The sequence below is a fragment of the Triticum urartu genome, chromosome 4A (assembly GCF_056163025.1).
Source record: "Triticum urartu cultivar PI428250 chromosome 4A, HENAU_Tu73, whole genome shotgun sequence".
Classification (NCBI taxonomy): Eukaryota; Viridiplantae; Streptophyta; class Magnoliopsida; order Poales; family Poaceae; genus Triticum; species Triticum urartu.
The window spans coordinates 496,462,740-496,488,746 of NC_141876.1; the positions used below are offsets into that span (position 1 = coordinate 496,462,740).

The 26,007-nt window shown below is 42.6% G+C and overlaps 1 protein-coding gene across 1 annotated transcript; it reads left to right on the top strand.

Moving 5' to 3' along the window:
• Positions 1-23,364: 23,364 nt before the first annotated feature.
• LOC125552335 (glucan endo-1,3-beta-glucosidase 14) lies at positions 23,365-25,696 on the top strand. Its single transcript, XM_048715840.2, has 2 exons — positions 23,365-24,614; positions 25,238-25,696. The coding sequence occupies exons 1-2, from the start codon at positions 23,430-23,432 to the stop codon at positions 25,307-25,309; spliced, it is 1,257 nt and encodes a 418-aa protein (XP_048571797.1). The 5' UTR covers positions 23,365-23,429; the 3' UTR covers positions 25,310-25,696.
• The last annotated feature ends 311 nt before the right edge of the window (positions 25,697-26,007 follow it).

Consider the following 26,007-nt stretch of genomic DNA (forward strand, 5'->3'; position numbering starts at 1 on the left):
AGTGCCCTAGACGCCATCTATAGACGCCTCAGATCGTCCTCTACACATCCGACAGCCACCTCTGCCGCAACTTCTTCAGCGACCAACCCATGATGCTGAGGTCGACACGGCTACGACAAAGAGGTTGTACACTTGTCGCATCACTTATTACTCTACATTCATGTCGATCCATTAGGGCTATTTTGGTTCAGAGGAAAAGGTGAAGGAAAAACATAGCAATAGGAAATTTTCCTATGGCACTCTACTATTCAATTATTCATGCATTTCGTTGAAAGGAATGGAGCAAAACATCCACCTGGTCCTACTTTTCAAAATCCTATGCATGAAAACAAGACCAAGTGCATTAGTGGTAGAATAACATTCTAACTGTACACACTTCCATATGGTTTCCCTTTAACTTGGCCATGTTTCTTTGCATTCCTCTACTCTTCCAATTCCTGTGAACCAAACACCCAAGTTGACAGAAATCATGTGTTTACAAATGCTTTTTTTCCCACGTGCATTCCTAACCTATTCTGGTGTTTTTCCTATCCATGTGCTTTTAGAATCCTACAAGCCAAAGGAGCCCTTACAGAATTACTTCAGTTACAGATAGGTGTCGAAGAAAAGTTTGTGTGGTTTGTCCTGCTTCTACCATGACGTCGTCCACCTCACATGAGTTGCTCCATCGACAAAAGCACCCACCATACCAGACATCATGACTCCTGACCATCTTTCGCCGCCTTAGATCTCCTTCCTTGCCGCTGGCACCCACCATAACTGCATCACCATCATTGACTCAGCAGATGAACCTGAGGAGTACACGGGTCCACAAGAGAGGTTGCACTCTTTTTTTTTGCTTATGTAATGCATTGCTTAATATTACCTGCTACTTTATCGTCTTGTTCACCTCTTAGACTCCAAGTCGGGTCCAAATTAATGTTCAAACTTGAGTTTTAAAATTACTTGTGGGACACATATCGAGGCAACAATGAATAATATCTCTGTCTATTATGTAGTTCACCTAGGGTATGCCTATGTTGTTCATCTTGGGCGGGAAACAAATAGTAAAGCAATCATCATCTTTCTTTTTATTAAATTAAAGCTATCATCAGCCTGCTATCATTATTTTTGGATCCATCCACTGGTTGTTACCATCACTCTAGATTTCTGCATGCTCTCCTTACAAAATCTCACTATATTTTTTTCGTATGCATGTGATATATTGTACACAGTCATGCTGAACATGTAGATAAAAAGAGAAGAGTTTTGCGCGGCAATACAATGTAATGCACACATCGCTCCATGGTGGGTTCAATGTCAAACCCTCCCCCTCTCCAGATTGTAATCCAGAGGAAGATATCTGTTCTAAGGCGGATTCAGACACAGCTGACCACTCCTATGTACCCCCCGAGGTGTTTGCTCTAACTTGGCATGATGATGTTGGTCATATCATGCATATGTTGCCTTGCAGTGCCTACTTTCGACATCATATATGACATCTGCTTAGTTTAGACATGTTCTATAATCCCACCTATTCAGTTTTTATATCATATATGAGAATTATGCAATCTCATCTCTTTTATCCAGCCACAATATATGTGAAATATGCAATGTCATCCTGTTTAACCAGGCATCATATATTTGAATGATATCTTGCCAATCCTTTTCTTCATTACATTTCTGTTTGTCGACAATGTTTGTACATTCAACTACTCTTCTTGTGAATCAGGAGTGGGTGATGGAAAAATCAGGAGTGAAAACAAGGTCTTCAGAGCAGACAGTGCTACCTGTCGAAGCAGATCTCTTGCTGGTTCTCGACAGCTCCTCAGAGATGGATTCAGAGACAGATGACTAGTCCTATTCCCCCACCGAGGTGCATGCTCTAACTTGGCACAATTATACTGCTCATATCATGCATATGGTGTCTTGCATTGCATAGTTTAGACATCATATACACAATATTCAACACCATGTTCTTAGTTCAGACATCATATATGCGAATGCCCTCTGCTTAGTATATAAATCACATATGTGAATTAAATCATGTGATCCTGATTACTTAGATAACATGTATGTAAATTATGTCACGCGAACTGATACGTCTTCGTCGTATCTATAATTTTTGGCTGTTTCATGCCAATATTATACCACTTTCACATACTTTTGGCAACTTTTTATATGATTTATTGGACTAACCTATTGATCTAGTGCCCAGTGTCAGTTCCTATTTTCTGCATGTTTTTTGTATCGCAGAGTATCCATATTAAACGAAGTCCAAATGCAATAAATTTTTATGGAGAATTATTTTGGAATATATGTGATTTTTAGTAGTTGGAATCACCGCAAACGGAGGCCCACACAGGGCACAAGACACCAAGGCGCGCCAGAGGCCCCTGGCGCGTAGTGGTGGGTTGTGCTCACCTTGTACGTCGGTTGGACCTCTACTTCAGGCACAAGGAAGCTTATATCCGGAAAAAAATCGTGTTAAAATCTCAGCGCAATCGGAGTTACAGATCTCGGGGAATATAAGAAACAGTTTTCGGCCAGATCTCGGGGACGCGAAATAGAAGAGAACAGAGAGGGAGATCCAATCTCGGAGAGGCTCCCACCCCTCCCATGACATGGGATCCAAGGAAGAGAGGGGAAATCCTTCTCCCACCTAGGGAGGAGTCCAAGGAAGAAGAAGAAGAAGGAGGTCTCTCTCCCCCCCCTCGCTTTTGGTGGCGCCAGAGTGTCGCCGGGGCAACGATCGGGACGGCGATATACATCAACAATCTTGCTACCGTCAACACCAAATCTCTCCCCCTCTATGCAGCAGTGTAACACCTCTTCTCCCCGTTGTAATATCTACTTAAACACGGTGCTCAACTCCATATATTATTTCCCAATGATCTATGGTTATCCTATGATGTTTGAGTAGATCCGTTTTGTCCTGTGGGTTAATCGTGATCTTGGTTGGTATGATTGTATATTTTATTTATGGTGTTGTCCTATGGTGCCCTCCATCTCACGCAAATGTGAGGCCCCCTCTGTAGGGTGTTGCAATATGTTCATGGTTCGCTTACGGTGGGTTGCGAGAGTGACAGAAACTTAAACCCGTGTAGGTGGGGTATGACGTATAGGAATAAAGAGGACTTGATACTTAATGCTATGGTTTGGTTTCATGACCTTAATGAGCTTTAGTAGTTGCGGATGCTTGCTAAAGTTCCAATCATAAGTGCATATGATCCAAGTAGAGAAAGTATGTTAGCTCATGCCTCTCCCTCATATAAAATTATAAGAATGATTACCGGTAGTTGTTATCGATTGCTTAGGGACAAATAACTTTCTTGTTGACAAAATCTCTCTACTAAAACTAATTTAGTTGTGTCTTTATCTAAACAGCCCCTAGATTTTATTTACGTGCTCTTTATTATCTTGCAAACCTATCCTATCACACCTACAAAGTACTTATAGTTTCATACTTGTCCTAGGTAAAGCAAATGTCAAGCGTGCATATTTGTTCTACCTTTATCTCCTCATTGGGTTTGACACTCTTATTTAACAAAAAAAGCTACAAACGATCCCCTATACTTGTGGGTTATCAAGACCTTTTTCTGGCGCTGTTGCTGGGGGGCTATAGCATGGGTGAATATTCTCATGTGTGCTTGTTTGCTTTATCACTAAGTAGTTTTTATTTCCTATTCTAAGTTGTTCTCTATCTTTAGTTATGGATATGGAACACGAAACACCAAAAAATTAGTGGTACTTGTTACTCATGGAGACGGGGAACCTCGTAAAACGTTCGATGCTCATTATGTGAAAGATATTATGCACTACTTTGATAATCCTGAGAAAACCCCATTCAACTATATAATGGGAGTAACGTTAGATCAACGTGAATAATTTAGGGAATATCGCTTGACTCATAAAGGGAAATTGTTATGGGATCAAATTCATATGTTGCATTGGTATGCTTGGGAGCTATGCTTGAGATATGATTATACTTGTTGCTCTAGGATGAATGCTCCACATCTTCCCTTTTCATGTGAATTTAATGATAATGAAACCTTAGCTCCTTATGCTAGAGGTATATATGATTACTATGATGTGGAACGAATAGAAGAATTTGTTGCTTTTAAGGGTGCATATGAAATTGAATCTTTGTTTGAAAAGTTTGAAGATTTTGATGATTTAGTTTATGGACCTGAAAATTTTGCCATCCTTAAATTTTTCTATGATAATTATAAATACAATTCCGATATTTATGACTTTATTGAGAAAGTCTCCGTTGTCCAAGAAGAGAATAATATTTTGCAGGAGACTATGGAAGAAGAAATTGATGAAACTGTGAGCTCATTGGATGAAAAAGATGATGAGGAGAGAGACGAACAAATGGAGGAAGACTGGATTGATCACCCATGCCCACCTTCTAGTGAGAGTAACTCTTCAACTCATACATTGTTTAATTTCCCTTCGTTCTTACCAAAGGATGAATGCTATGATAATTGCTATGATCTCGTTGATTCTTTTGAAATATCCCTTTTTGATGAACCTAATGATTGTTGTGTTTGTGGCCATGATGCCAATATGAATTATGCTTATGGAGATGAACTTGCTATAGTTCCATATATTATGAATGAAATCATTGCTATTGCACCCACACATGATAGTCCTATTATCTTTTTGAATTCTCCAAACTAAACTATATTGGAGAAGTTTGCACTTATTAAGGATTACATTGATGGGTTGCATTTTACCATTACACATGATGATTTTGAGGAATATAATATGCATGTGCTTTCTGATCCTACTTGTAATTATTATGAGAGAGGAACTACATCTCCACCTCTCTATGATTCCAACACGATAAAATTGCAAGAAACTGCTTATGCTATGTATTGGCCTTTACTTGATGTGCATGAATTGTTCTTGTATGACATACCGATGCATAGGAAGGGAGTTATACTTCTTCATTGCATGATATATGTTGCTTTGTGCTCACTACTAAATGCCAAAGCATTGTTAATTAAAATTGGCTTTGATATACCTCGGGATCCGGGTGGGTCCATTACTTGAGCACTTTATGCCTAGCTTAATGGCTTTAAAGAAAGCGCTGCTAGGGAGACAACCCGGAAGTTTTAGAGAGTCATTTTATTTCTGTTGAGTGCTTTTAAATAGTTTAAAAACAAAAAAATATATAGGGGAACTTAAAACTTCACAAAAAGAAAAGTGAAAGTGAGATAGACGAGCACCATGGAAGCGGGAGCTACCCTTGAACTTTGTTCATGCCCTTGGAAACTTTGTGAATCTTAATTACAGAAACTTTTCAAAAAAAAACCTATCCCCTTGTACAATTCCATTGTATTATAGAAATAATGTGCCAAGATTTGCCTTTAGGATGTTTAGATTGCTTGTTGGTTTGTACGGTGCAAAACAAAAACTTTGGTTGTAGTGCGCGATTTTACATTTTTTTTACTGGAACGTCAAACAGTTATGAAATTTTTTGCAATGTATTTATATACAAAATGTTTATTTTTTGTAAATTTGTCAAAATTTTTGGAGTACCAGCAATGTTGGGGATATCGCTTATCGGGAACTTATCGGTCTACCCATGATAAGGGATAAATCGGCCAGTTTATCGGCATATCGGCCGATTTATTGTCATATCGGTTGATTTATCGGCCCATATATCTTATCGGTCAGACACTGGTAAGCGATAAATCGGCCGATTTATCGGAATATCGGAAGATATCTTGAACAGTGAGTACCAGAGGTATGGTGAATGTTCAGATTACTACAGACTGTCCTATTTAAGATAGATTCTGTTTTTGATGCATTGTTTTGCTTGTTTTGATGAAACTATCGATTTTTATCAGTGGTATAAGCCATGTAAAAGTTATATTACAGTAGCTACAATGCAAAAACAAAATGTGAATTTGTTTGCAACAGTACTTAGAGTAGTGATTTGCTTTATTATACTAACGGATCTTACCGAGTTTTCTGTTGAGTTTTGTGTGGATGAAGTGATCAAAGATCGAGGAGGTCTCGATATGAGGAGAAGGAGGAGAGGCAAGAGATCAAGCTTGGTGATGCCCAAGGCACCCCAAGTAAATATTCAAGGAGACTCAAGCGTCTAAGCTTGGGGATGCCCCGGAAGGCATCCCATCTTTCTTCAACAAGTATCGATATGTTTTCAATTTTGTTTCGTTCACGTGACATGTGCAAATCTTGGAGCGTATTTTGCTTTTAGTTTTTCACTTTTCTTTTATGCACCATGCTGGTATGAGATAGTCCATGGTTGGTTTATAGAATTCTCATTGCACTTCACTTATATCTTTTGAGTATGGCTTTATATAATGCTTCATGTGCTTCACTTATATCATTTGAAGTTTGGATTGCCTGTTTCTCTTCACATAGAAAACTGTTGTTTGAAGAATGCTCTTTTGCTTCACTTATATTTGTTAGAGCATGGTCTTTTGTAAAAGGAATAATACTCTCGCGCTTCACTTATATCTATTTAGAGAGCCAAAAGGAATTGGTCAATTGCATGGTTACTCATAAAATCTTACATAAAACTTATGGATCACTGAATATCATATGTTTGATTCCTTGCAATAGTTTTGCGATATAGAGATGGAATATGTGGGAGGTACTAGTAAACGGTTGTGGTTAGTAAGAATATTGGTGTTAAGGTTTGTGATTCTCGAAGCATGCATGTATAGTCTCTCGTTATGCTATGAAGTTGGAGCATGATTTATTATTGATTGTCCTCCTTATGAGTGGCGGTCGGGGATGAGCGATGGCCTTTTCCTACCAATCTATCCCCCTAGGGGCATGCGTAGTAGTACTTTGCTTCGAGGGCTAATAAACTTTTGCAATAAGTATATGAGTTCTTTATGACTAATATGAGTCCATGGATTATACGCACTCTTACCTTTCCGCAATTTGCTAGCCTATACGGTACCGTGCATTGCCCTTTCTCACATCGAGACATGGTGCAAACTTCACAGGTGCATCCAAACCCCATGATATGATACGCTCTATCACACATAAGCCTTATTATATCTTCCTCAAGACAGCCACCATACCTACCTATTATGGCTTTTCCATGGCCATTCCGAGATATATTGCCATGCAACTTCCATCGCTTCCATTTGATGACTTGAGCATTCATTGTCATATTGCTTGGCATGATCATATAGCTGACATAGTGTTTGTGGCTTAGCCACCATTCATCATTTTTCATACATGTTACGCTAGATCATTGCACATCCTGGTACATGCCAGAGGCATTCATATAGAGTCATATTTTGTCATAGGTATCGAGTTGTAATTTTTGTTTCTTTTGAGTTATAAGTAAAGAGAAGTGTTATTATCATCATTATTCATTCTTAGAGCAGTGCCCCAGTGAGGAAAGGATAATGGAGACTATGATTCTTCCACAAGTCGGGATGAGACTCCGGACAATGAGAGAGAGAGAGAAAAATATATATAAAGAAAAAAATAAAAGAAAGAAATAAAATAAATAAATAAACAACGAGAGAAGGGGCATTGTTAGTATGCTTTACCACACTTGTGCTTCAAAGTAGCACCATGTTTTTCATATGGAGAGTCTCCTATGTTGTCACTTTCATATACTAGTGGGAATTTTCATTATAGGATTATATGCACACCCACTTAGTTTTCATATTGAGCTTTCATACACTTATAGCTCTTAGTGCATTTGTTGCATGGCAATCCCTACTCCTCACATTGATATCGATTGATGGGCATCTCCATAGCCCGTTGGTTAGCCGCATCGATGTGAGACTTTCTTACTTTTTTGTCTTCTCTATATTTACCCCTATCATCATACTCTATTCCACCCGTAGTGCTATATCCATGGCTTGCGCTCATGTATTGCGTGAGAGTTGAAAAAGCTGAAGCACGTTAAAAAGTATGAACCAATTGCTCGGCTTGTCATTGGGGTTGTGCATGATAAATACTTTGTGTTAAGAAGACAGAGCATGACAAGACTATATGATTTTATAGGGATAGCTTTCTTTAGCGTTGATATTTTGAAGCACATGATTGTTTGTTGGGATGCCTGAGTATTGATATCTTTATGTCAAATTATAGACTATTGCTTTGAAACACTTATGTCTCAATATTCATGCCATGACTAGACATATGATCAAGTTTATGTTAGGTAGCATTCCACATCAAAAATTATCTTTTTTATCATTTACCTACTCGAGGACGAGCAGGAATTAAGCTTGCGGATGCTGATACGTCTCCATCATATCTATAATTTTTGACTGTTTCATGCCAACATTATACCACTTTCACATACTTTTGGCAACTTTTTATTTGATTTATTGGACTAACCTATTGATCCAGTGCCCAGTGCTAGTTCCTGTTTTCTGCATGTTTTTTGTATCGAAGTCCAAATGCACTAAAATCCTTCTCCCACCCCTCCCATGCCATGGGAGCCAAGGACCAGATGGGAAATCCTTCTCCCACCTAGGGAGGAGGCCAAGGAAGAATAAGAAGGAGGGGGGCTCTCTCCCCCTCGCTTCCGGTGGCGTCGGGAGTGCCGCCCGGGCAACGATCGTGATGGCGATCTACAACAATAATCTTGCTACCGTCAACACCAACTATCTCCCCCTCTATGCAGCGGTGTAACACCTCTTCTCCCCGCTGTAATCTCTACTTAAAAATGGTGCTCAACTTCATATACTATTTCCCAATGATCTATGGTTATCCTATGATGTTTGAGTAGATCCGTTTTGTCCTATGGGTTAATCGTGATCTTGGTTGGTATGATTGTATATTTTTTTATGGTGCTATCCTACGGTGCCCTCCGTCTCGCGCAAACGTGAGGGGCCCCTGCTGTAGGGTGTTGCAATATGTTCATGGTTCGCTTACGGTGGGCTGCGAGAGTGACAGAAACTTAAACCCGAGTAGGTGGGGTATGACGTATGGGAATAAAGAGGACTTGATACTTAATGCTATGGTTGGGTTTCACGACCTTAGTGATCTTTAGTAGTTGCGGATTCTTGCTAAAGTTCCAATCATAAGTGCATATGATCCAAGTAGAGAAAGTATGTTAGCTCATGCCTCTCCCTCATATAAAATTACAAGAATGATTACCGGTACTTGTTATCGATTGCCTAGGGACAAATAAATTTCTTGTTGACAAAAGCTCTCTACTAAAACTAATTTAGTTGTGTCTTTATCTAAACAGTCCCTAGATTTTATTTACATGCTCTTTATTATCTTGCAAACCTATCCTATCACACCTACAAAGTACTTATAGTTTCATACTTGTTCTAGGTAAAGCAAACGTCAAGCGTGCATAGAGTTGTATCGGTGGTCGATAGAACTTGAGGGAATATTTGTTCTATCTTTAGCTCCTCTTTGGGTTCGACACTCTTATTTATCGAAAAAGGCTACAAACAACCCCCTATACTTGTGGGTCATCACGAACCTGTTCACTAAAGACATCATATAATTATCTCATCCCATCCTGTTTAGTTAGTCATCGTAGCTTTGAATTATGTCATGCTATGCTATGCAGTCTACATAGACATCATATATGTGAAATATGTCATGCTATCCTTTTTAGTTAAACAATATACATGTGAACTATTCCATGCCCTCTTTTTTCCACACTATCTATTGCATCTGTCTCTCATACAAGGTATGTACATTCAACTACGTTTCTTGTTTACCAGCCATTTGAATTGTAGCGGGTGATCGCAGTATCTAGCGGAGTAAAAATACGGTCTTCAAATAAAACAATGCTACCTCTTGGTGGAGATAGCACCCCGGTTGTACATGCACAAGAACCATCCCTACCACACATAACCCAAACTCTCGCAAATTGTACCCCTACTACCATGGACAGAGAACCAGCTTCACCCAATCTAACCCCAGCAAATAGTAACCCAGTTCCTGTTGACACATCACTATCTCCATCACACAGCTCCCAAACAAGAGTAGTTAGTAAGGCAGCTCCAATTCCCAAAGCTCTAGTGCTACCACGGCGAACCCTAACTCCACCAGTTAATACACCTATTCCATGTGCGCATCTTCCCATCATGGAAATATTATACTGAAGATGAAGGAAAATGCCAGTTGCAGGTGTTCGTCCAGGAGTTATGTGCAAGTAATGTTATTCATGGCAATTACTTTGATTTGTCCCATACATTCTACCTCCATGATGGTTATAATACAGCAAATGTTCCCATTTTTCTCTATAGAGAAGGACCGATTTGGAAACTTATGATGAGGTAACATGTGCTAATACCTCTGCTATCTTCAAGAATGCTTGGTGGTAGTATCAGAATTACCTGAAGAAAACGTACTTCACTGGCAAAGAAACTCATCAAATCCCCTTATATTCTCCCGAGACACATTTACGGGGCGATAACTGGGAACGCCTTGTTTTGTACTGGTCCCAAACCAAGAATGTGGTAAGGTCCATGATCTCATTTTTTATTTTTAAGTACTATATGCATGCATCTTATTGTACTCTGTTCTTGTAGAACAAGTGCTTAAACCTGAAGAACAACTGTTCTCATTTAAGATTCCATTGCTATCGTGCACACTGCTTTGCTCTTGTATCACTGTATTTACTCATACAAACTTATTCTTAAATTGAAGGATCCAATCGAAACTCCAATGGTACAAAAGGTATGTTTAAGCATGTTTCTTTAACAGGTTTGCTCTTCTAAATAGCTCTATTGATTTCCATTTCAATTGTGTATACAGTTGACTTCTCATATCATGCACATTACTAGCATTACAACAGAGCCAATAGTGTTGTTGTACATGTAGACCCGTGGTACCCATCTGAAATCTTGTTGTGCCGTGTAGTTTCCCACACTTTGTATTCTTTCAATGTTGCTTTGTCTTGAACTGATATGATTTGAACCGTGTCTCTATTTTAATTTGGCAAGACAATGCAGTGACCATAGGACATATATATATATATGTTTGTTTGATGCTTTTATCATGTACTCCCTTCGTCCCAAAATTCTTGTCTTAGATTTGTCTAGATATGGATGTATCTAATACTAAAATGTGACTTGATGCATCCGTATTAAGACAAATCTAAGACAAGAATTTTGGACGGAGGGAGTACTACTTGGCAATAGAAGACTTGGTAGTTTAATCCTGTCCACCTTACTAATGAACTGGTTCACCGAAATGAGTTTCATATACTACATGCTAAACCTGTTATGTGTCTGCTTGTTTCTTCTTTTACAATGCTGACAGAATATTGGGTAAGAGTACCTTATTAAGAAATGGTAAAGGAAGTAATGCAGATAAGATTCAGGACAGTGAGACACCCTTGTTGGTCTCCAACAAAGCTGATAAAACAGCTAAGGAAAACTATCTTGAAGACAGTGAGACAACCTCAAAGTCCTGTCTTGGTGTAGTGTTTGAGTTACTGGCCACTACTGCTGGCACAAGCTATTTGAACCCACTGTCTGAATCAGTTCGGTTTCTTGAGTCTCAACTACAAGACGAAAGACATCGATTAGCTGTGCTGCAACAAGAAGCCGAAGGACTATGGAAGTACCTGGAGAATTCAGATGCATACTTTCTGGTGCAATATCAAGCGTTGGAGGATTTTAGCGCCAAACAGGAGAAAGCTAATAAGCTTGCTAAGCTTATTGTCAGCATGGTAGATACCCAGGATAACGTTTCTTCAACTCTTCTGAAGTTGTTTTAGTTATGGACTCTTTTTGTTGCCGCGTTTATTTGCAGTGGTGGCCAATTTAGACGACCAGTCTATGTAATATGTTGATTTGTTCCGTATGTTTGCATTGATGGCGAACTTTGATGCCCAGTGGATGTAACATATGAAATAGCCGTAATAGCCTAGCATTAGTTGCTTTCTTATTTATTTCCTTATTTTTATTACTAGGACACAATAACCATGGGCAACGTACATACCGTTGTAACCATGGTCCTGCTACTTGCTGTAGTGACCATGGGCCTCCTATGGACCGTAGGATCCATGGGCCTTCTACGGGTCGTAGGATCCATGGACCTTCTACGAGTCGTATGATCGATTGGCCAAACATGGGCCATACTATTCATGGACCAATAATGGTCCGCAAAATGGGCCATAAATGGGCTATAGTGGAAATCGTCTATTTATGGCCTCACCATAACGGGTCGTTAATAGGACAAAATGTATAACTGGCTTAATTCCATCGACAAGCATCATGGGTCATTAATGGACCATATTTGATGACGTTATGAAAACATCCCGACGGGTTAACGGGCCACGGATGGGCCAACTGTAACCATGGGCTGAATTTGGCCCACAAGCGGAGCAGGCCAGTAACAGACAATAAGTAATCGAATGCTGGAAATGAGCCCAAAAATAAATGGGCCCTTAGGAGGCCAAAAGTTAACATGGGCTAGAAACGGCCCAATGGAATAATGGGTCGTTGATGGGTATAAAGCGATACACTGTTCATAATGGGCCAGTTTCACCACAGGCCTTTAATGGGCCTAGAGTTCCGAAGGGCCTCGTATGGGCCAAAAGACGTTATGGGCCATACATGGGTCGGAAGTTACAACGGGCTGTAATCATATTGGATAGACCAGATGACCCTGCTGGGCCTAATTCGGATAGTCCATAACGGGCCATGAGTTAGCGGGCTGTAAATGGGCTATATGCGAACATGCCATTAACAGGCTTTCCGTCGGCCGACCCGCTACCTTTTGACCAAGTCAAACAGGCCGATCTTTTCACTTGAATGGGCCTCTGTTGGGCCGTGGCACGTGTCGACGTATCATAGGCGCCTCTGGTCTAATGAGTGGATGACATCTGTCCCAACGGTGAGCCGACACATGGTTCCTCTGGCCATTGAGAATTTTACACGTGGAAAATACCCATTGGTCCGGGCTGTTAACGGGTTATCCGATCCAAACCGGAACCCGATAGCTTAACGACGACCCGTTACAGTGGGTGCCATGTGTTGGTTACCCTTGACGAAAGCACTTCCATGATGTGCCATTTATCGTCATGGAAGTGGACACTTCCATGATGATAATTTTGATATTGGCATGGAACACTTCTACGACAACACATGTATGACTATCTTGATTCTGACGTAAAATCATCATGGATGTACATGCATGACAGAAAACGTGACCTACTGTGACAAACACGTATAATCACAGAAGTGTATTTTTTGTAGTGAATACACTCAATGTCGTATATGGTGGAGTCACTCGTCTCACTCATGGGGTGGCGGCTCTCCTCACATGGAAATTGTGGCATCTCGTCATATGTGGGTGTCAGAGTGATGTAGGTGCAAATGTCTCCAAGCTCAACCTCGTCATCCATAACGCCTCCAAAGATGAATGTCATAGGATGTGGCAAATCATCATGCTCCTCCGAGACCAAAGAGAGGGTCTCATGTGAGATCTTGTAGCTTGACTCGGAGTAGGAGTCCCATTATGGCGCCATCTTCATGTTGCTGAAGATGTTCACACTCACCGCCTTGGTCGAAGGGGATGGCCCTTGCTCGACCGTCTTGTCGTCATCTTGTATGAGGCCCATATGATGTGGCACCCTGTAGCTCGTCTCCATGACTGAAGGGAATTTTCCATGCTCGGCCATCTTCCCCGAGGGGCTTCCGAAGATGGAAGTGTCACCCCCTCTTGTAGGTGGTCGCCTTGGACTTGATGATGTCAATGTAGGCGTACTCATGGGAAGTAGGCGAAGATGCCGTACATCCAAAGGAGAAGATGCCTTGATAACACTTGGTGAAGATGCAGAAGTGGTTGTGGTAGCCGTAGCTTCCTCTTGGTGGTGCTCGTCTCGCGGTCTTCTCTTGTGCTCATGAAGGTTGTCCGTAGCTTGATGTATAGCTTGTTGGGACTTGTAGGTTTGCATGTGTCAAACATCTTCATCTTGATGGTGTTTTCGTGCTTGAGATTTATAGCGTGCTTCGTCGTCACGCACATGTTTCTTGCTTGACTTGCTCGCCGCCGCCTTGAAGACGACGAAGGGGAAGAAGACTTGTTGTTGGCCAACATGTCTCATAGTTGATCCTTAAGCTCATCCAACTTGTTGTCGATTTAGTCCCTTTTTCTTGCTTCGGAGTGACGCATGTTTATGGTGAAGTTTTCGATGCGCTCTCGCAAGGAAGATTGTGCACATTGCATTGCTCGTTGTAGTTTGATGGTGTGAGTGTTGGTGACGTAGTTGTTCGCGTCGTCGTTGTCATCAAAGACCAGAGATGATGTGCTTTGCCTATCCATCACAAGACTCAAGAAAATGTGAGTGGAAGAAAGTAAAGAGCTAGACCAAATGTACCTTTTCCAATGTTAAAGATGGATCAATGATCACCCAATATGATATTATGGAAGTAACACAATTGGTACCGGATCTTGTCAATTCTGACACCTACACAAGTAAGGCTTATGAAGTAGCTTGGCGAGGATAGTGGCACAAAAAATTGATGCAATTGTTATCAAGAGTCAATAATGTTGAAAGAGATTCACAAATTCGCAAGTGAAACAAGTAGACCAATAGGGATGAATGGCACACGAAAACACACGCATGGGTAGATAAATAGGGTTGTGCAACCAAGGAACGAGCTCAAAATGTGGAATCCACGGAAAATTCTTTTTGTTGCGCAACTCTAGAGGGATGCTAGCATGATCTCAATAGGCAAGGTACAACACTTGTGTAGAAAACCTATGAGAAACGAAACGTAATGACTTCTATCCCAAGTATGCTTTGTATGTATGGTTCCCGGTGTTTCGCACACGATGATCAAGGATGATCAATGATGTTATGTGATATGCAATGTGGCGTGATGCTATGGCTATTTCTTACAAGCTCTTTGTTTTTCTCTTTGCTTAAAAGCTTTTGTCTCTTTTTTTATATGTACACTATCTGCAATGCTCAAACCGAGATAACAATCATGTATATGCGGGAACAATCTTATGACACAAGATATGATACAGTGATATATGCATGCAATGGAAGGTGCAGATCGATTATCACTGAAGTGCACAAGTACCATTGCCCAGCAGTACTCGACGGCTAGTCTCGATAGGCAAGTGACGCAAAATGGGCTCGGGGTTAACAATGCAATGGCAAGGAGAATGTACAATGATGTCTGATGGCTCGTGTCCACGTCAATATTTTCCTCGAAGAGGAAGGGATGATGCAGCACAACTACGATTATCGAACCAATAGGAGAACCACGCAACACTATGTAAATGGTACTTGCACACAAAGAACAAATACTTGCAACCCGACGCGTAAGAGGGATTGTCAATCCCTCCCGGGTAAAAGATAGATTGGTTTGTAGTAGATTGAATAAATAGATCTCGCGGGAACGTGAAATAAAATAAATAACAAAAAATGCAACATGGTATTTTTGGTTTTTGGGAATAATAGATCTAAAAATAAAAGAGGAAAATAATAGATCGGAAAGCAAATATGATAAAGAATAGACCAGGTGGCAGTAGATTTCACTAGTGGTTTCTCTCGATAAAAATAGCATAAGGCGGGTATACAAATTACTATTGGGAAATTGATAGAACTTCAAATAATTATGACGATATCCAGGCAATGATCATTATATAGGCATCACGTCCAAGATTAGTAGATCGACTCCTGTCTGCATCTACTACTATTACTCCACACATCGACCGCTATCCAGCATGCATCTAGTGTATTAAGTCCGTGGAAAAACGTAGTAATGCAATAAGAACGATGATATGATGTAGACAAGATCTATTCATGCAGGGATAGAACCCATCTTGTTATCCTTAATAGCAACGATAAATACGTGTCATGTCCCCTTCTGTCACTGGGATTAAGCACCGTAAGATCGAACCCACCACAAAGCACCTCTTCCCATGGCAAGAAAAATCGATCTAGTTGGCCTAACTAAATCAAAGATTCGAAGAAGAAATACGAGGCTATAAGCAATCATGCATATAAGAGATCAAAACTCAAATAACTTCCATGGATTCTGATCATAAACTCAAAGTTCATCGGATCCCAACAAACACACCACAAAAATAGTTACATCAAATAGATCTCCAAGAGACCATTGTATTGAGAATCAAAAGAGAGAGAGAGAGAGAGAGGAAGCCATCTAGCTACTATCTACGGACCTGTAGGTCTACAATGAACTACTCACGCATCATTGGAGAGGCACCAATGAGGATGATGAACCCCTCCGTGATGGTGTCTAGATTGGATCTCGTGGTTCTAGAACTTGCGACGGGTGGAATTGTGTTTCTTCGACTCCCCAAGGTTTTTTGGATTTTTGGGGTATTTATAAAGCAAAGAGGCGGTGCGAGATGCGGCCGAAGTGGGCACAACCCATCAGGGCGCGCCTGGGCCCCCAGGCGCACCCAGGTGGGTTGTACTCCCCTCGGAACCCCACCTCTGGTACTTCTTTGGCCCAACAGGTGTCTTTTGGTCCAGAAAAATTCTCCAAAAAGTTTCACTGTGTTTGGACTCCTTTTGGTATTGATTTTCTGCGAAGTAAAAAAACAAGCAAAAAACAGCAACTGGCGCTAGGCACTATGCCAATAGGTTAGTCCCAAAAAATGATATAAAGTTGCTATAAAATGATTGTAAAACATCCAAGAATGATAACATAACAGCATGTAACAAACAAAAATTATAGATACATTGGAGACGTATCAATGTCGTCGAGGTTATTGTTCTTGCTTACGGTTGGGGTGTCAAAATGATGAAGTGGTCGTTGTCGATGTCGAGTCCGTGGTGATGATGAGTCGCGGTGTCCTTGATGTCAAACCGTCCCTAATTAGCCGAAACACCTTAGAAATGGAAAAATCGCGAACTCAAAATCTCAAACATTAAACATCAAATGGAGATAGCGGAATGCGGTGATGGTGACGAAGTTGGCAATGCGGAGTTCAAGTTGAAGTCCCCATCCCTAAGTAGCCGAAACACCTTAGGAGACACAAACGACAATTCAAACAACCTCAAATGCAATGGGGAACAAAATGGGTTAGGTTGCGGAAGGCTATGGTGGTATTGTGGAAGATGTGGTGGAAGCCCTAGGCAAAGATGCCAAAGTTCGAAAAATTTGATGGAGGCAAATGATGATGGTAGTATTTTTTGTGACGGGGGATGTCAATAGCTACAAAACAAGCTAAAGAACGTTAAAATCGGACTCTGAATGAATTAGTTATGGTCAAAATGGTGAAACACGGAAGGCTGAAACTGCAGGGGCCGGATGTCCAGGGGTAGGCCGGATTTCTGGGGCCCTCTATCCAGAAACCTACGCATTTTGCGCTCCAGGAGCCGGATGTCCGGCCGGGACCCGGATGTCTTGCCCGACAAATTCCAGATCTCGATTTGGGGCTAGAAAATTCGATTTCGGGAAGAATTTCGTGATTCCAAGGTCAAAATTGAAAAGATTTCATGGATGGAAATTGGGAAAAGTTGAGGGAAGCTAGATCCACTAGTAACACAACAAATCCATGGATCAAATCCAATAAAACATCATCAAACCAACAAATCACAAGAAAAATTGTATGGCTATTTTTGGGGAATTTTCGAAATTGGGCAAAAACACACAAAATTGGGGCTAGAAAATGGAGGCGAAGAACTCCAAGTTGTGAATCAACGTGGCTCTGATCCAAGATGATGTAGGGTGGAACCCTAAGTTCATGAGCTTTTCACACTTGGAGGGGGAAAGGAGCAATTCAAGAGAAGAACACAAGAAGAACTCTCAAATAGACAAGATCCAATCACAGATATGCTAAATTCACATACACATAGAGGGATGCAAAGGTCCAAATACAACACAAGATGGTAAAAAAGACACTAGTCCATCCCAATCCTTGAAGGAGTTGAGGTCTTAGATCCTAGAAGGATCTTCCCTAAGAAGGGGTCTTGAATCCACTTGGGGGATCTTCTCCTAGGAGGTCTAGGTCTCCATAGGAGTAGGGTTGCGTGGATGAGCAAAGCTCTATCTCTAATGAGCTCTAACCTTTGCTAACCCTGGCTAGGAGGGGGTGACAGTCTATATATAGTGCTAGTACAAGTTGGGCAAAGGAAAGGGGGTACATGGGCCTCTAGCCCGGTTAGGCACGCGCAGGTGCTGGACGTCCGGGCTGGGGGCTGGATGTCCTGGGCTTCGGGACAAGCCGGATGTCCGGGCTAGCTTGGGTCCAGCTTCTGTAGGTATCAGGTTAGATTCCCGAGAGAGGGTCGGATGTCCGGCGGCTCGCGTCAGGCCAGATGTCCAGGCCAAGGCCGGATGTCCGGGCCCTGTATCTTATAGGCGGCTGGACTGCTGCCGTTGCAACTGTCTTCGGGCGCCGGATGTCCAGGCCATGGGCCGAATGTCCGGCCGCTGTAGTCGTTCAGCAGTTTCTCTTGTCGTGCTCCTTCATCCATGTACTTGGGGACTTATCCATCATTCCGAGCATCATCGAGAGGGTCTTCTTGGTACCTAAGAACATGTAGTGTCTTTGCATTAGGTAGCCACCATGTCTCGCATGAATGGGAAGGGGAAGTATTTAGGAGCTGGTCCAGTTAGTGTCCAATGGCATATGCTTGAGGTCTCGTCATATGTCCACTTGGGGCTTGGGGAGTAGTCGTAGTGTACATGGGGATGATCGTAGGATGCTCTGCATCAAATGGTACTATTATTCATAATATAGTATCATTTGCTTTCATGTGCACTTAGAATCACACCAGTTATATCAAGACACTTCTTGATTAACTATATTCATAATACAATGTTATTGGTTTCATCACACTTGGTATCAAGATACTTCTTGATAAAATATATCAAGACACTTCTTGATTCTGACTATTCTTTAAACATCTAATGTTATCAACATATTCTTCTACCGTTATAGAATCCACAATGTCGTTCATGCTTACTTATTCCAAACAATTATATCCCAACAATAATTTATATAAGTTATGAAGCTAGTGTTTCTTGTAACCATTTACAATGTACTTTCTTCATCTCCTCTATAGACAATATGTTTGTCCTTCTGAGGTACTTATATTACCAATTACTTAGTGAGTCATTCAATATCACTTGCTACTAACATTTATTACGTAGATACCCCTGGCCTTTTACATATCATGACATTCATGATAGATTCAATAATCCTCTCATCTGTTCATGCTTCTCAACTGTCCTAGGACATTGATTTCTTCTAAGCATCATGTTATGTGACTTTGGGAGAAAACACATTCTCCATTTTAAACCTTGTCAATGTATTCAATTCAGGTTAGCACAATTAGATGTCTTGATCTATCTTTATAGATCTTTATATCCAATAGTTTGCTTTGCTTTAGACTTTCATTGGAAACATATTCTTTAAAAAATTGTTGTGCTTACAAAATTTATTTTATTTCCAATCTTCAATATGTCATTTACATACAAGATTCAAAATGTTATAGAGCTCCCACTAAACTTCACAAGTTTTTTCATCATTTCATCAACATCAAACTCTTTTACTATTTCATTGAAATTTTTGGCTCCTTGATACTTAGCTTCAAAACATAAAAACTTTTGAAGCTTGCACATTCATTCGGTATTCTGAGGATCTACAAACCTTCCAGTTGTATCATTCATACATCCCTTTCCATTCAGGCAACTAGATTTCACATCCATTCCATTTACTTTATCTAAGTTCCAAACTTAATTGCCGTGTATGATATTTATACCTTCTAGAGAATCAACTAAGTTCCACACTTAATTGTACATGAACTCCTTTTTGTTGTGCATGTCTATAAGCCAATCCTTCGAGCTGGGATGTGCCATCGCTTACTTGTAGCACACAGGTTCATCTTCTTCTAAGATGAATATCTCACTTTGAGATCGTTCAGAGGTTCATTAACTTTTCTTGGTTTACGCTTGTTTAGTTGCAATCTTTAATTAGAGTTTCCACATCTAGTGTAGTAAATTATGGCTCAGTTGTGAGGACAATTTTTCGAAACAATTTCGGGTTGTTAATCCTTCTACTTCCCTAGAGATTTGATAATCGTATCAAGTTGCATTATCCTCCCACTTACTTCTTTAGCAAGAAAACTCCTTCTCGAGAAAGTGTTCTTTTTTATGACAAACACTTTGTCTTTGAAATTTTGGTAGAAGGAATACCCAATTATGTTTTGGGATCATCTAAAAATTAGCATTTTGTCTGGACTATGTACTCCATAACTCATATGGTGTTGTATTGCCAGACTATAAGACGGTGCTCTGTTCGGTTTATTTGTAGCTGTTTCAAGTGTATATCCCCAAATATAATAAAAGCGGATTGGTTAGAAATAATTTCATATTTATCTGAGGGTTTTGCTAAACTTATGACTTGGATAATTTTTCTCCATGATTAAAGATCCTTTTATTTTTTTCACAACGATTCTTATCTTCATTATGTATTTTATTTGAACCTTTCAAATATTTTATTCTGGATTTCTCTGAACCTCTCAAATATTTCAGATTTATATCAAGTAAATCGTATTTACTCAAAATTATTAATGAAGCATAATAATCCATCGCACCCTGGTTTGTTCATCAGACCGCATACATCACTATGTATTTTGCCAATTGATTCAAAATCAAAACACTTTAATGCTTCATCTATGTGAAGATCAATTTCCGATATAACCGAGCAGTGCCACATACAAGTGATTTTTATCAGTCTTCTCAAGATGTTCATCATTAATGCTATCAATTTCTCAATTCAAGATTTCATGAATAAACCATCAATAACAGAGGTAAATCCAAAACATATTCTTATAAAAACTTGAACAACCATTGTTTGAAACTTATAAGAATATTCGTTGCATAACCCAAAACATATTGTTTTACACAACTCCAGAACGAAATAACTATTATCCGATCTAATATAAATCTTGAAGATAAACTAAAGTCATGACTTCAACGATCTTGAGTAGCGACCCTATCATCATTCCTATTTTGCATTATATCTTCATTTCTTCTCAACTTGCGAGCTTTTTGTAGTCCCTGCATCGGTTTGCAAATAGGAGCAACCGACTAATATCAAATACTCATGACCTACAGTAAATCAGCAACTAGAATAACATTAACTTTGTATTACTATTATACCTTTACTGGAAGAACCGTTCCTCTTATCCGCCAAGTACTTCTTGCAGTTGTGTTTCCAGTGTCCGTTCTGTTTGTTGTAGAAACATTCTGTCTCCTTATTGGCTTCACCCTTGTTCTTCTCTTAAGAGACGGTCTTACCGGCACCAGTAGATTTCTTCTTGGACTTGCCCTTCTTCTTGAAACTGGTGGTCTTGTTGACCATCAACACTTGTTTGTTCTTCTACATCCGAGCTTCTACTTTGAGCATAGCAAATAACTCGTTTGCACTTTTCTCTGCCCCGTTCATGTTGTTATTCATGATAAAAGCATCGTAAGATGGGGGGAGTGAAGCAAGCACAATATCTGTACCGAGTGTCTGAGGAATTCCAAATTCCAGAGAAGACAATCTATAAACATAGGAGCGAGCTTCACTATATGCTCACTCATTGAGGAACCCTCTGTCGTCTTGCATTCAATCAAGGCCTTAGTTATTTCAAAACTTTCGGTCCTTGTCTGCTTCTTGTACAGAACTTCCAGAGACCCGATTATGAATTGAGTGGTAGAACGTTCAAAATGTTTTTACAGTTTAGGATCCACGCAAGTCAACATGAGGCACTGGACTGACTCCACGCAAGTCAACATGAGGCACTGGACTGACTCCACGCAAGTCAACATGAGGCACTGGACTGACTCATAGTCATCACCACGAGCAGTGAAAGCATATACAACTTCTTTTGGTGCATCCTTTGCAGGAGGGTCACCTACGGGTTGATCCAGCACATACTCCTTCTTTGTACTTCTGAGAACAAATGTCAGGTTCCGGATCCAATCCGCAACGGGAGGAGGAAGGGGCCGGCGATCGGCATGGAGATGCAGGAGGAGCGATTGTGGGAGGATAAAGGACAGTGTACTCACCTTCTCCATCACCGTCTCTTTGCTTCCCCATGGTCGACGAGGGAGATATCTCCAAAGGCGACACCGCGACGTGGCTGCGGGAGCAAGGCCAGGGCGAGTTGTTGAGCAGAGCGGGGAAGGATAACGAGGCGAGTCCCTTCTTTTCGGCTGCTCTCTTTAAAAAAAAGAGGTTTGAGGTTCTTTTTTTTATGCTGAGAAAAAACTACAGTTTGGTAAATATTATAGCATTAAAACCACAGTTGTTAGGGGCAATCAAACAACCCATTGTAAATAAAACTATGGTAATCTAAAAAACGATAGTATTCTTGAAATGGTTAGAAAACACTTTGCTACCAAACGGGGTCTTAATGTTTTTATTCCCTAGCAACGCACATGCATTCAACTAATGGTCCTAGATGCTACCACTTCCTCGGCCAATTACACCCTCCGATGTATAGAGCTGCTCATGAAACTCCAACGTCATGTGCTCAAGCATGGACGAGTCCTCACAGATGGTTCCATCTTCACGTGTCAAGGGTGTGGTGTGCGTCGACCAATAGCATCATTCTGGCGCTGACCCTGGTTTCATACTAGCCCATGGGCCCAAGAAAATTGACGGGCTGCACTCATCAGCAGTTTGGCTAAAAAGAACAACGAGTTTGTTGTATTCATCTTCTTTTGCTAGCACTCTGTGCCGCATTATTGACTTTGGATGAAATCAATTCCTTGCAGCAATGCACTACTCGCACTCCCTCCGTTTTTATTTATTCCGCATATTAGTTTTAACTGGAGTCAAACTTTATAAAATTTGACCAAATTTTAGAAAACAATATGAACATTTACATCAACAAATTTATATGATGTGAAATACATGCAATGATATATATTTGATGGTGTATTATGTTAATATATTTTTTACAAACTTGTTGAAAAAATATGAAGTTTAAGCTTAGACAAATCTAATATGCAAAGTAAATAAAAACAAAAGGAGTAGTGAAAAATGAGACCTTTTGCAACGTCTACTTGCGATGGGCGGCTCCCCCACCCCTGCCACCGTCACGTGTGTGCCACAGTAGGCACCAACGTTTCCCATGCTTGGACGGCCCCAGAAATACAGCCGTTGCGGCGGCACCGGCACGGTCCACGGCCTACGGGCACAGTCTCGCGTGCCGCCCATCGGATCCCATTCCACGGACTACTCCAGTAAACAACCCCCGTTGTCTCGCTGTCTCCGGGTCCCACGTGCAGAACTCCCAACGCTTCGTGTCGGTAAAAAAAAGATACTGTGCTACTATCGCCGTTTCAGTTCTGTCGGTAACTTCACCCGATCGCCTTCTACTCCCCAAATCTCCAAATCTCACTCTTCCTTCCCACATACCCACCTCCAATCACTCCCCCCCCCCCCCCCCCCCCCCCCCCGCCCCAAAACCTTCGTCCGCGCAAATCTCACCTCGCTCTCCCCTATCCCGCTCCACTCCTCCAATAATGCCGCTCCGCGACGGCTGCCGGCGGCGGCTCCAGCGCGCCCGCGGCCTCTGTCTCGCCGCGGCGCTGTGCGTGCTCGCGCTCGCGCTCGCGTCGGACGCCTCGCCGGCGCCGGTGTCGCTGCTGGGCATCAACTACGGCCGCGTGGGAAACAACCTGCCGCCGCCGCAGGCCGCGCTGCCCCTGCTCCAGGGCCTCGGCATTGCCCGCGTGCGGCTCTACGACCCCGAGCCCGGCGTGCTGCGCGCCTTCGCCAAGACCGGGATCGAGCTCTACGTCGGCGTCCCCGACCAGTGCCTCGCCGCGGTCGCCGAGCCGGCCGGCGCCACGTCCTGGCTCAAGGACAGCATCCTGCCCTACCTGCCGGACACCAAGATCGTCGCGCTCACCGTGGGCAACGAGGTGCTCACGGGCAACGACACCGCGCTCACCCGCAACCTGCTCCCGGCCATGGAGTCCCTCCACGGCGCGCTCGCCGCGGCAAACCTCGACAAGCAGATCGCCGTCACGACCGCGCACAACCTCGGCGTCCTCGGGACGTCCTACCCGCCCTCGGCGGGGGCCTTCCGGAAGGACCTGCTCCAGTACCTCTGCCCCATCCTCGACTTCCACGCCAAGACCGGCTCGCCGTTCCTGGTGAACGCCTACCCCTACTTCGCCTACTCCGACGACCCCAAGGGCATCCATCTGGACTACGCTCTCCTCGAGCCGAGCAACCCCGGCGTCCCGGACGCCAACACCGGGCTGCACTATCCCAACCTCCTCGTGGCGCAGGTCGACGCGGCGTACCACGCCATCTCGGCGGCGAACAGCGCGGCGGCGCGGACGGTCGAGATACGGATCTCCGAGACGGGGTGGCCCTCCGCGGGGGACGCCAACGAGAAGGCCGCGACGCCGGAGAGCGCGGCCCGGTACAACAGCAACGTGATGCGGCTGGTGGCGGAGTGGAAGGGCACGCCGCTCAAGCCCAACGTGCCGCTGCGCGTCTACGTGTTCGCGCTGTTCAACGAGAACATGAAGCCCGGGCCGGCGTCCGAGCGCAACTACGGCCTGTTCAAGCCCGACAGCACGCCGGTGTACCCGCTCACGTACAAGCCCGCGCGCGGCGACTTCACCCCCGGCGGCAACAGCACCGGCGGAGACAACGGCTACTACGACATCTCGGCCGCGTCGCGGGAGCCCACGGTGAGCTCTAGTCTATTTCTCTCAGTTGTTCATGCTTACATTGACCTTTAGGGGTTTGTCTGCGGAAAGGGGATGACACTTTAGGTGATGGCATCATTTCTCGCTGCTTTTGCGCACTCGAGAGTGCACATGCCGTAGGTTGACCACGGTCGACTCTCAACGCAGTTCAGATTGTGCAATTAGAAAAGTTTCCAGCGTAATCAACATCAACGTCAGTTGTTTATTCCACACAGATCCAGATTCTGGCAATCGTCATCTCGAAAATTAGGTGTGACCCCTCCGTCACCATCGACCAGATTCTTGTTTCCCCCCTGAGTAGGAACTCGACATCATTCTCAGGTTTCAAAAAAACTGCTCACTTTCCTTGTGGAAATAAAAAAGGCTTCCAAAATAAACAAGTAGATCTGGTGACTCCAGCAAGAGATAGTAGATCTGGAGTTCTCACTTCCTGCTACTTGATAGTCAAAATGCCAAATGCGCGTCTAGAATCGAATGAAGTCTCCGGCAGGTGTTCTTTCCGGGACCGATCTGATTGTCCTTTTTCTCAGTAAAATCAATGTTCCTCATTTTACTGCTTTCCTCATGTGGCGTTTCTCGTTTGTTTTTGGCTTGTGATTCAAAAGGGTTGCCGGTGGACATGGGTGCAAGCTGCTGTGGCAGGAGGTGCGGCTGCTGCCCTCATGGTCGCAGCCTGAGGTACTGAGATCATCATGGAGTGTGCCACTCTCGTCTTGATGGCTGAGATTCAGGGGTAGGTGGATAGGACGGAATAGAATTGCCTGCTCTGGAGCAATGGTGTTGATGATGATGATGATCCTGATCCTCTGCACGGCGTTCTTTTGCCGTTGTGGTTGCTGAAGACGAAGACTGAGACCGAGATGTGGATCTGGGTAAGCTGATGAAACGATTAATTTTATGGCATCGAAGCTATGTATTTCATCTTGGTGCCTTAAAAACCGCTGATCGTTGGGACTAAAATAGACCCAAATCAGTCGGTTTTAATTGCCTTTTAATAGAAATGTTCTCTTGAGTGGTACCCCAGTACTGCTATCTATAAATATGCATGAAGTACAAAAGCTGAAGCCCAGTATCCCTTTCCAAATAATGAAAATAAATTAAGTTCATCTGAATTCGTCAACTTCGAGCGGTTAAAATAGTGTGATAATGTTGCGATTGCTCAAGTCCAGAAGGTTAGGCCAACTCCACCGCGCGACCCTATTCTGTCCGGCCTCGTCCGTTTGGGGTAAAACGGACAAAGGAGGCGGCCCAGCGCGCGACGGCCCGGACCCATCTTGTCTGTTTTGTGTCCGGGCCGACCCATTTCGAGCGCAAACTTGCGTCGGGTTTGGACCGCGGCGGACACCAAACGGACGTGCGCTCGTCCGCGTCGGGG